Raw genomic sequence first — 12546 nt, forward strand, 5'->3', positions numbered from 1 at the left:
AAGGTGACTTTGTGGGCAAACCAATCTTATGGAAACATAGACACCCAACTCTCTGATTAGATATATGTACAACTTGAGCACTTTTGTAAACATATACCTGCATGTATACCTGTACAAACCACGTGTGAACACAAAGAATTTTCCACCTGTGCAGAGCCGATTGTAACTTTTCGAAAGATGGTGGCATTTGGCAATGTGTTTGGCCTTCTGCAATGACATGAATGGAGCAGGACAGATCAGGAGCTATTATTTCCAATTAGCAGATAAGGAAACAGGGCTGGAGCACTGCCTGAGAACACAGAATTACCCAAAGGTGGCATCCGGATAAAAAGCACCTGTGGGATTTTTTGTTTGTTCGTTTATTTATTTATTTATTTAGACTCTGTCCATAAGCTCCCATCTCTGATCCAGAATCTCCTTCCTTCCTCTTTTCTGGACACCCCCAACTGGTGGCTGTTTGAACCCCCCAAAAAATCCTTCCAAAGTGATCTGCTAGCAGAGTGCCCTTGGATTCTTTGAAGTGCAGGCTTTCCAACAGGAACAGAAAGAATTGCAAACCAAAATGCAGCTTCTTCCTTTTGTTAAACCTTTCAAAAGCTTCCTTGGACCCTAACTCTATAATTACACCCTAATCACAGACACTCTGAAGGAGTGGGTCAGTTCCATGTAGCACCAGGCTAATTATGTGGTGGAATTTCTAAAAATTATCATTTTATAAATTGCATTATTCCTCTGAAGGGAGAAGAAAACACATCACATCCTCGACTATGTTTCAAACTGAATTAATTAGTAATGTGAAGCCTAATTATCAACTAATCTATTGGAACATGCAATTCTTTTGTATTTGGATAGTATATGCAATTTGCATCCTATTAGTTGGCAGTTGTAAGGATGTGAGAGCTCATTAGGTCAGAAGAAGAAAAATGCAAATTAGAAGATAAGGCAACCCAAGGGGCTGACTTGGGATGTTGTGACTGAGGGGTCACTGGGCAACAGATGAAGCTGGCTGTGTAATTACCTGGGGTCTTTCTGTGGCTCTGAGGCTGCTGATGTATAATTTCTGTCTTCTCCCAGGGAGGTAATTATGCATGCCCACACCCTTGTTCTGTGTTTTCTCAAGCAGCAGAATGCCCCCAAGTTCTCCCTGAGAGATGTTTTGGAAGACATGAGATGCTCCTGCTAGCCATGGTGCCTGGCTCCATTGCTGATTCACTGTGTGGCCCTAGCTGAATCATACCCCTTTGCTGGTTGTGTATCTATTTCCTAAAAGCAACTGCACTTTAAAGGGAGTTGACTTCCAAAGTCCCTGCCATCAGCAAGGATCAAGGACTCAAAGGATATCAAGGGTACATCTCACTTCAAAGGAAAGAAAAAAGTAAAAAATTCCATCTCTTCATTTCCCTGAATAGCCCCCAGTCATATCCAATACAAATACTTCTGGTGAAAGTAACATATTGATCTATTAACAGTTGAGTCTAAATTAACCTGTCTCAATAAGCCCTTATTTGCAGCCCTGAACCTGAAATACTAAGATAGCCAGAGCAAGAACATGTTAAAGGGAAACGAAAGGTAAGGCAAGGCTTTATTTGAGTCTGGAGACCAGATCAGAAAGGGGGATCAAATTTCAGCACTAGACAGGATATTTTAGTCCCATTTTTAGATCCATGCATACTGTGCCTTAGTTCTGTTAATGATCTTCACTCCAGAAATACGTAGAAAACATCAATCTGTGGTTCAATTAATAATTAACATTTATCATAGAAATGTAAAAAAAAACACAATGTAACATGGCTAAAATCAGACATGGCTATATATTCAGTTAACAAGATGAAACTTTGTAGAAAGGCCTATCATTAAAGGAAACTGACAAATGTTCAAATAGTCGTATGGCAACACTTGTTATTGATTAAAATTTGATGGGAGATGCAATGACTTTGATAAACAATTTTGAATTTCCTTTAAGTGTTAAACACAGATTTACCATATAACCCAGCAATTCTACTTCTATTTATGTAATCAAGAGAAAAACTCAGGTATTAAAGTTTGCAGAAGGATTACTCATCATAGCCCAAACAGGAAAGCATTCAGATGTTCACTAACTGTTGAATAGATAAGAAATATGTGGCATATCATATATTACTATGTTATTTGGCAAGAAAAAGGAGCGAAATGCCAATGCATGTTGCAACATGGGTTAACCATGCAAATATGCTGAGTTAATACAGTCACAGCGGACCACATATTGTATGAGTCCACTTGTCTAAAAAGTCCAGAACAGAAATGTCCTTAGAGATAGAAAGTAATGGTGGTTGCTTTAGAACTTGGGGAGCTTACAGGTTAATAGGGAATGAGTGCTAATGGGCATAGGAATTCTTTTCAGGTTTATTACAATTTTAACATTAAGACTGGATTGTGATAATGGTTTCATAACTCTGTGAATATATTAAAAACCATTGAATGCTATACCTTAACTGGGTGAGTTTTATGACATGTGAGTTACAACTTAATAAAGCTCTCAAAACATGAGATGAACACAAAATAAAATTACATTTGATTTTGGAAAAAAGCAGATGGAAGTATCAAATGACAGATGTGCAAAACATGACCCAGGAAAAATAGACTTGACAGAAATAATGGACAAAAAATTCATAATGGCAGATGCTACTAAGTAAAATTTAGTATGTACAAAAATGGTTTGATGAATCAAGTCTTCTTCATGGCATGAAAACATAATGGTATCCAATAAAAAGAACTGTAGTACATTAAAAACATTTAAAAAAATACAGACTTGTCTATCGCATATAGAAAAGAGAATTACAGGTAAATTGACATAATGTTGTTCATGATGGAAAATTATTTTTGGTTAATGATTTGTCAATATTAGTATAATATGATTTTCATGGTTCTGTTTACATGTAGTAAAACGATTATGAGGTCAAAATAGAGGGCCCAAGGGAATGAGTATTGTGGAGCAGTGGGTTAAGCTGCCACTTGAGACCCCTGCATTCTAAGTAAGAGTGCAGGGTTCAAGTTCTGGCTACTCTGGGTTTTTTTCTTTTCTTCTTCTTCTTCTTCTTTTTTTTTTTTAAATCTTTGGGCTTCTAATACAATTTCCTGCTAGTGTGCCTTGGAAGCAGTAGATGATAGCCCAAGTACTTGGGTTCCTGCCACCCACATAGAAGACCCAGATGGAATTCTAGACTCATGAATTTGGTATGTCCCATCCCTGGCTGTTGCAGCCATTAAGGGAATGAACCACCAGGTGAATATTTCTCTCTTTCTCTCTCTCTTCTTCCCTTCCTCCCTCCCTCTCCTCCCTTATTCCCTCTCTACTTTTCAAATATATAAATAAATCTTTGAAAAATGACAGAGGGAACAAAACAGTGGGATCAAGACATCTTATATCCATTCAAAGATGTGGTGATTTTTTCTTTATTGCCAAGGGTCAGAGCTGATTAAAGCTGGCATTGTGGTGACTGATGAAGCTCTGCCAGCACTACATGCTCTCTTCCAAGGAAGGTAAGAAGTTCATGAGCAGTATGCTGTGGTTTGACAAGTGGGATGTGGAGGGGAAAGGTAAATTTGGTATTATCAAGACAGAGTTGAAACTCTGAGTTACCCCTCCCACCCCCACAGTTCACACCAGTCGAGGAACAGAGTAGCAAGCCTGGGCCCAAACCATGGAGAGGGCTTGAGATGAGTCTGCAGTGCTCCACTCACCAGATTTGCAAGGATGTAGTGATAGCCGATGCCATTCTTCTCCAGCTTTATAATCTACAAAATACAATGGGATAGGACTCATCAATTGTACTAATAATGGATGCTACATAACAGCAGTATAATAGCAACTCTTATGAATTGGGTGCTTGTAATGGACCTGCTCCTATCCCTGGTATTCAATCTACGGTATTCCACCCAGCCAATACAATTGGCATTGCTATTATCTTTATTTTATAGTTGAGGAATTGTCATGGAGGGGTGGATTAAGCTCTTCAAGTTACTCAGCTATTTAGAGGCTGATGCAGGACTTGAGATCAGTTTTGATTGCTTTTCAGGGAGGTTGATATTATAACCCCAAAGACCTAGTTGCAGTGCTCATTGCTCTCCTTCCATAAAGCTTTCCTCGTTTATGGAGATTCTTCCCTCGGTGAGGATCTAATGCTGTCAGAATTCGGTGTCACTGTCATCACAATGTCTGCTGCTTGGATGAGTGGATGTGTAGGTGGGTGGTCACATAGGTAGGTGGATGACTCCTTCAATTCCTTGCATGGACCACTCACAGGCACTGTTTTTTCTTTCCCTGAATTTTGTGTTTTCCTTACTCAGCCAGTTGAGTACTTAGCTATTAATGGATCACTCAGTTCAAATGCCGGAAGGGAGTATAAGGGTCAGCTGGTTCAAGTTCTCACTCAACAGATGGAAAGTTGAGGCCCAAAGAGGGAAAGTGATTTACCCAGATTGCATAGTAATCTGGTCGCAACAAAGGAAAGGGACCTGACTGTTACAAACTTTTCTGTATGATGCCTGATTATGGTTAATAATTAAGAACCAGGATCCCCAAATACCCTTCTATCCTGAACACTGACTGTGCCTAATTACTGCAGGTAGGAAAAATATTTGTAGAATGAACTAACTTGAGGTTTGCTTGGGCAGTCAGACACACTACCTAGCAAAGAACAGTTTAGAATGCAGACCTTAGTTCTAGCCCTAGCTCAGCCTGCAAATTAACTTGATCTATTTCTTTTTTTTAATCATCAGATTGGGGTTAGTATACCCTGCTCAGTGCCTCTCCTCCTGTACTGCTGCAAGGAGACATAAAACATATGAGAAGCACTTGGGCTTCTTCTTTAACTGAATAAATTTTCAAGGTTATTAAATTCCACATTCAGACATCTACTTAATTGGATGTATGTGTATAGCAGCTCACATATTTTTTTAATGTGGGGAATAATTAAATGCAAGTGCCCACAACGAATGGTCTGAAACAGTGGTTAGATTGTGAAATTCTAGACCACAAAACTCAAGTACTATTGGGATGATAGTTTTATTAATAATTCTTCATTACTTTTTCATCATCTTGTCAAATGGTTTGCTGCCCTTTCAACAATGAGATACCTTTATCAAAAACCTATTCAGCTTCTAATAAACACAGAACAGCAAATAAAAGATATATCAAAACCTACTATATGCAGGCAGTAGAGAGGTAGAAAGTACAGAAGGAAGCATAGAAAATAGCCAGCCACTTATTTTTGATTGATAAAAATTGGTAATTTCATATAGTTAATCTAACACCAACCTTCACATCCTTCTAGTCACTTAACTATCTTTTGGTCAACCTCCCCTCCTTTACCACCTTCCTTTCACAAGCATTTATTAAGGTTCTACTATGTATGAAGCACCTTGCTAGCAACATGAGAGAATGAGCTTAGTGCCTACCCTCCTGGAGATGACACTTCCCTGGGAGGATACCCGTAATGAACAGACCAATAGCTGAAGGCACAAACTGAGAATGGAGTTCTGAATGTCATTTACAGTTTCACATGGGGCCCATCACTTCATTGACCCCATTACTCAAAACTCATTTCACTGGGTTGCCTTCATTCACAATCTTTGTGTCGAATGGCCTCCCTCATTATCTCTAATTAATCATGTTCTTTATGATGGAGCTGCAATCTCATTTCCTCCACAAAATCATCTATGATTAGTTAATCCACTCAACACATATTTAATGAACATAGTCCTAGACTGGAGAGCAACCTATGAACAGGTGCTGGAGACAGCTATGGGCAAGTGAGGGGAATTCTGTATGCTCTTACATAGCTTATAGACATTTTAGTTGGGAGCCAGTTGGTAAATATATAAATAGATAATAAACAAGAGTAAAGCAGGTGAGCAACATCATAAAGACAATAAAATGAGGTGGTGTGATGACTGGTCCCAGGATGTCCTGGTCTATGATTATCTCTAACTCATTCTATAGTTAGTAACTATCATAAAACTTGGTGTCTTACATACTGTTAAAGTATTATATTCTAATAGCCATATTGTCTGCTCATAAGCCTTCACCATCGTCCCACTATTTTTAGAATAAACCTCAAATTTTTTAGAATAATTCCTAAGGATATTTGGGATTATGTGTTCATCTTTGTGCCATCATCTCCAGTAGGGCTCAGAATCCTTCGCTCAGCCTGCTAAGCTGTACTATGAATCTCAGTCCTCATGTACCCTCTAAGCCTCCCAACATGAATTTCCCTCCAGTTTAAAAACTCTTATTCAGCCAGTGGCCACCTACAGAACCCAGTCCATATCCACTTGTGTGAGATCATTCTTAGAGTCTTCATTGATTGCTTTGTAGGGGCCAAGTATTATTCAAGGTACTATGGATAAAGCAGGCAAGAAAACACTACAAAAATCCCTGCCATCAGAGAGCTTACATTCTATTTGGGATGCTGGACCCAGGGATAAGAAGTGAATTCCTTACTTAGAGTTTGGTGTCACTGTCTCCTTCCTTAGGCTGAGCAGAACATTCTGTATTCGGCTGCAAAGATCCTAGATACTGAGTGTTAGATGGTGTAGGTTGATGTCCAGTGTGTCAGATTTTAAATCTGATTAAGATTGTAGGCTCATCATTGTCACTAACTAGTTATCTGAGCTCAAGGCAAATCATTCAGCCAGTCTGATTGTCAGACATCTCTTCTATACAATGTTAACATAAGCAGTAAGTCAAGTGATCTGTAAGATCCTGTCAACTCTTTCCTCTTACTTTTCATGATACAAAAATGAGACAGCTTAAAAAATAATGTCAGTATATCACAATGTAAAGTACCTGTACAAACAAGTCACTTCCTAATAAAATATAAATTTGTCCTCTGACAGAATAGGTGTTGACAGACAGTAGAGGCAGAAAGTTGTATTTTTAACAGATTGAGCCCTGTAGTCAGATTAAGTTGGGTTTGACTTCTGACTTTTTAATTATGCTATATGTGAGATTTTGGACAAATATGATCCCTCTTTCCTTCAGTTGTAAAATATGAGAACTGATATATGCTGTTGTATTGAGTTGATGTGAAGATGAAATAGAATTATGCATGGTAAGGATTTTGCACAGTGTCTGCTATACAGTAAGCATTCAAAAAATTATAGCAATGGCTATTGGCAGTACCCCAGAACAGTGTAAGGCAAGCATCTCATTATCAGTCAGCGCTTTCTCCTCCTTTAGCTCATCTCATTTTTTCTGTCAGTTTTGTTGAACAAGAGCTCACTTTTCTGTTCTACAGATGAGTACACTTATGCCCAAAGAGGGAAATGACTCTAAGAGGCCTGTGCTAGTTAGCACTAAGAACAGCAACAATGGGAAACACATGTATCACTTGGTGTAGAGGGGTTCTATTCTAAGGCTTTGCCATGTACTGACTTTTAAAAGTCCTCACGAAAGCTCTCTAATGGTAGCGATAGTGATGTTGATGTCCACATTACAGTTCAGGAAACTGACGCATAGCAAGATTAAAAGCCTGACCCAAGATCACAAAGCTAGTAGTACTAGAACTGGGATTTGAATTCCAGCAGTCTGGGTTCCAAATGTCTTTGCCCTGTCATGCCTGAGTTAAAAACTTGAGTTCAAATATCTGACTTCAGCCCAGAAAGCTTCATCTCAGTAGAAACAATTCTTGACGATTTCTCACTCCAAGAGCAGAGGCCAATTCCACACATTTTCAAGTAGAACACATACAGTTAATGCCTTAAAGACTGTAGGAATTTCAAGATCTCTTCTTGTTGCTCAAGGTTCTGAGTGATTGCAGAGCTGGTGCTGAGATTCCCTGTGGGGACCCTAGGGACTTGAGGGCCATTAACAAGCTTTGTCATGTTGTCAAGTACCTAAAACTACCATTTTTTATTATATAGTGCTGTTAGAAAATGATTGCAAAGTTCTTTCCTTGCTAGCTCACCTGAAATACACAAATGGCATTAAGAAAGACAAGAGATTTGCACAAAGTCTTGCTAATTCTGTGGTGGGCATATGCTTTTGTTCTGATACCGTAGGAGCTGCAGCTCAGAGAACACTGGGTAAAAACTATTGAGGTTACAGTGCCTGTTTTTAGAATGTGCAATCAATTGATTTCTCATAGACATGTGGGTGCTCAAGGAAACAGTAGAAAGGGAGGTAGCTGCTACTTTCTTGGATTCTTAAAACAAGTTAGTAGGCCAAAGAAATGAGATGGCAAGCACTGCACCAGTGAATGGCCCAGGCTGCAATGAAACCCAGGAATCTGGCTCGACACCCCTGTTCCTAATGCAATAACATTCCTTAAATCTTAAAATGCACTGTCATTTATTACTCAACCATAAAGGGAAAAACTGGAGGTGAGATCTTGGTCATCCTGTCTGAGAATCCTTTGAAGTCCCATTATTTATGCTATTGCATAAACTTCCAGAATTAAATTTTATGAATTGCAGAATGTGATACAGAAAGAATCTAATCTCATTACATCAAGAACTCTCTGTATAGCCCTCCTTAGAACTCCCAAGGCCAAAGTTCATCCAGCTTTCCCTGAATCTTCCCCCGTAGCCACCAGGGGTCTTGGTGCCTTCACTACCTGGCCCAAGATGGCATTGAGGCGTTCTGATTCACAGTCCACCACCACCAGCCGCTCCTTTTTCTTCTCCAGGTCTTGAAAGAGCATCCGGTAGCCCTCCTCTGTGGTGGTCAAAATGTTGACTGCGGTCACCTGCCAGTTCTTCTCAGCCGCTGTGTCCAGGACTTTCTGTAGGACCGACAAGCCTGGGAGTTGGGCAAGTAGGACAGAGAAACCAGACAATTAGGAGATGCAAAGGCACCGTCCACTTTCAGTGGGCACGCACCTCCCCTGTCAGCCTTCAAGCCTGCTCCTCCACTCGGCTCAGCTCCAGCTTTCTCTGACTGTCCATGTCTGAATTCTGTGAGGGCAGGCATGTGGTTTCTTTTGTGTTTCTGTTCTCAGAACAGAGTAGGCAGTCGAATTAGTGATTAAATACATCATCTGAGGCTCATATCCTACATACCGGCAAAATGACCTTGAACAGATGGATTTGCCTCTCCAAACTTTAATTTTTTCAGAGGTAAAGATTCACCTTACAAGGGTAGTATGAGGATTAAATAGTAATGCATGATACACAGCAAAGTCTGATACCCACAGAGATTAAAATAAATTATACAAAGAGAACAGATTTCATGTATTTTGTATATATAGTTTTAAGAACATAATGATATACACTCCCTCCTACCTCCCTCCTAACTTCCCTCTTTCTTTGTTTCCTATTTTGCTAAATAAAGATCTTTACAAATAGAAATGGAAAGATCACTGATACTCAGGACTATAGACAAGGGCTATAAGCAAATCTCAAGATGTCAATTTCACTCACGTACTTTTTTTTTTTTTTTGTACTTTATATATTAGCTACCACAAATCAGAGAAAACATGATATTTTCCTTTTGGGGATCAGCTTATCTCACTACACATCCTGGTTTCCAATGCCATCCACTTTGCTGCAAAAGACAGGATTTCATTATTTTTTATGGCTGAGTAGTATTTCATTGTATATTTCCTTTATCCAGTCACCAGTTGATGGACATCTGGGTTGATTCCATATCTTAACTATTGTGAATTGAGCTGCTATTAAAATGGGGACACAGAGAACTCTTTCATATGATGATTTCATACCCTTTGAGTAAATTCCCAGGAGTGGCATGGCTGGGTCATATATAAGTTCTATTTTCAGATGTCTGAGCATTCTCCATACTGTCTTCCATAATGATTCTACAAGTTTACATTCCCATCAGCAGTGTACTAGTGTGCCTTTTTCTCCACAACCTCCCCAGAATTTATTATTTTGGGATTTTTAGATGTAGTCATTCTAACTAGGGTGAGGTAAAACTGTGTTGTGGCTTTTGTTTGCATTTCTCTTATGGCTAGTGATCCTGAGCATCTTTTCATGTGCCTATTGGCTATTTGTAGTTTATCCTCCCAAAAAATGCCTGTTCATTTGGCCCATAAGATTGTTTGTTCTGTTTTTTTGTTGAGTTTTTATTGAGTTCATTATATATACTGGACATTATTCCATTATCTGATACATAGTTGATAATGTTAACTGTTATTTCCATGGGCATTCAGTAATTTCCTACTAAATATATCAGCCTGACTTCTAAATAGACATCTAATAACTATCAAATTTGTGTATGTTCAATATATCCTCAATGCCAAATGAATTGTCTCTCACACATGAAGTGTTCAATAAATATGTACTGAATTAAACTACTCTCCTCTGCTTTGTAACTAAATATGTAGAGAAGCTCATTACTCAGTACAGCATCATGTTTTATCTTTGAGACTTAGGTCGTAGGTTAGCCTCCTATTGCTGTTTGTTGATTTTTTTTGTTTTTGTTTTTGTTTTTTTTTTTTTTTTTGACAGGCAGAGTGGACAGTGAGAGAGAGAGACAGAGAGAAAGGTCTTCCTTTTCCGTTGGTTCACCCCCTAATGGTCTCTACAGCCAGCGTGCTGTGCCAATCCGAAGCCAGAAGCTAGGTGCTTCTCCCGGTCTCCCATGTGGGTGCAGGGCCCAAGGACTTGGGCCATACTCCCCTGCACTCCCGGGCCATAGCAGAGAGCTGGACTGGAAGAGGAACAACTGGGACAGAAGCCGGCGCCTGACCGGGACTAGAACCCAGTGTGCCAGCGCCACAGGCAGAGGATTAGCCTATTGAGCTGTGGTGCTGGCCTGCTGTTGTTTTTTAAAATAAGATTTATTTATTCATTTGAAAGACAGAGCTATAGGAACAGAGGGAGACACACACACACACACACACACTCAGCTTCCATCTCCTGGTTCACTCCCCAAGTGGCCACAGTGGCCAATGCTGGACCAGGCCAAAGCCAAGAGCCTGGAACTCTATCCAGATTGCCCATGTGGGTGACAGCGCCCAAACTCTTGGGCATCTTCTATTGTTATCTCAGGAACATTAGTAGGGAGCTGGATTGGAAGTGGAGTAGCTGGGACTCAAACTGGTGCCAATATGGGATGCTGGCTTACTAGGTGCCTATTTAACCCACTCTGCCACAGTGCTGGTCCCCTCCTATTGCTATTGTAATGAATGACTACCCATTTAGTGGCTTACAACAACACAAAATTATCATCTTCTACTTCTGGAGTCCATCTTAACATTCCTGAGTCCCAGTAGCACTATTAATTTGATATAGGTCTCCCTGGATTAAAATCAGAGGAAAAAATCCATTTTCTTTCCTTTCCAGCTTCTCGAGGCTGCCTGCATTCCTTAGATGGTGGTCCCTTCCCTTTTCAAAGCTAGCAATGCTGGCTGAGAGGTTTTTTATATTGTACCACTCTGACACTGACTCTTCTTGTCTCCAGCTTCCACGCATAAGGACCTTAATGATTATATTATAGCTATCTGAATAATCTAGTATAATCTCCCTGTTTAAGGCCAGTGAATTACCAACCTCAATTTTTTGTCTATAATTTTTTGTCTATAATCTCAGTTACCCTCAGCCACATGACATAAGCATATTTGTAGGTTCCAGGGATTAGGGCATGAGCATCTTTGGGAATGATAGTAAGGTTATAATGCTGTCTATCACAAATCCTTATTTTGTTTTAAATATGTATTTATTTATTTGAAAGAGAGAGTGAGAGTTATTCAGACTTGAATTGCCACTCCAGTATGGGATGCCAGCATCAGAGCAGTGGATTAACACACTACACCACGGCACTGACTGCATTTTTGCATTATTAACCATTCTTTGGTAGGTAAATCATTTTGAAGGCCCAGTAACACTTCTACTAATCCCTCTATAGAGAATAATACAGTATCTCAAGAATCACCTACAGATTGAATCTATGATGTTGATGTTTTCTCTCTTTATTCATTTTCAGGACAATTTTTTTAGTGTGTTTAAGCTTCGCTTTTGCTTAAAATTTACTGTTTGGTCCAGTGTTACTACCTTTCCTCTCTTTAATTCAGTTAATCCAGGAAGGCAAATACTATTATTATCCTTATTTTACAGATGTGGAAATGATGATTGCAAGAGATTTAGTTATTGATCCAAGGTCATACACAAACCAAATGGCAGAGTTCTGGGAGTTGAGTTCTCAGTTGGATGACCCCTTTGGAGAACGTGGTCACCCCAGAGGTGATCTTTCATAAACAAAGTTGGCTTTTTCTGACAGTGCGACTTCTAGCCTTCATTGTGTATTAGACTAAAAAGGCGTCCTACAATGAACCTTCTCCAAGAGATCCCTTACTGGCTGCTGTCAGAGAAGGGAAATCATCAAAATAGAGGTTGGAAGACAAGAATCAAAGAAAACAGGGTGATTTCTAGTTTCTTCCTCTGCCAACTCCTTTCCACCCGAATAACACTTTCCTAATTCTGCCTGAAAAGTCATTTTCGCATGCTAGTCTTCTACTCAGAATCTTCCAAGAGTCCCTGCAAGCAGCCATGTCAGTGAGAACACAGGGGTTGCATGACTCATTTATTTATTTATTTCCACTAATAATG

General features: G+C 39.5%; 1 protein-coding gene across 4 annotated transcripts in view; it reads right to left on the minus strand.

Annotated features, from left to right (window-relative positions):
- The window catches only part of GRIA1 (glutamate ionotropic receptor AMPA type subunit 1), a 322608-nt gene that overhangs the window by 137219 nt on the left and 172843 nt on the right, over positions 1-12546 (minus strand). For all 4 annotated transcript variants that reach the window (XM_062189705.1, XM_062189704.1, XM_062189703.1 and 1 more), the window contains 2 exons: positions 8595-8779; positions 3721-3774 (listed from right to left, as the gene is read on the minus strand). In XM_062189705.1, coding sequence (XP_062045689.1) covers positions 3721-3774; positions 8595-8779 — 239 coding nt within the window. The remainder of the gene's footprint in view (positions 1-3720; positions 3775-8594; positions 8780-12546) is intronic.

The sequence above is a fragment of the Lepus europaeus genome, chromosome 4, assembly GCF_033115175.1.
Source record: "Lepus europaeus isolate LE1 chromosome 4, mLepTim1.pri, whole genome shotgun sequence".
In the NCBI taxonomy this organism is placed as follows: domain Eukaryota; kingdom Metazoa; phylum Chordata; class Mammalia; order Lagomorpha; family Leporidae; genus Lepus; species Lepus europaeus.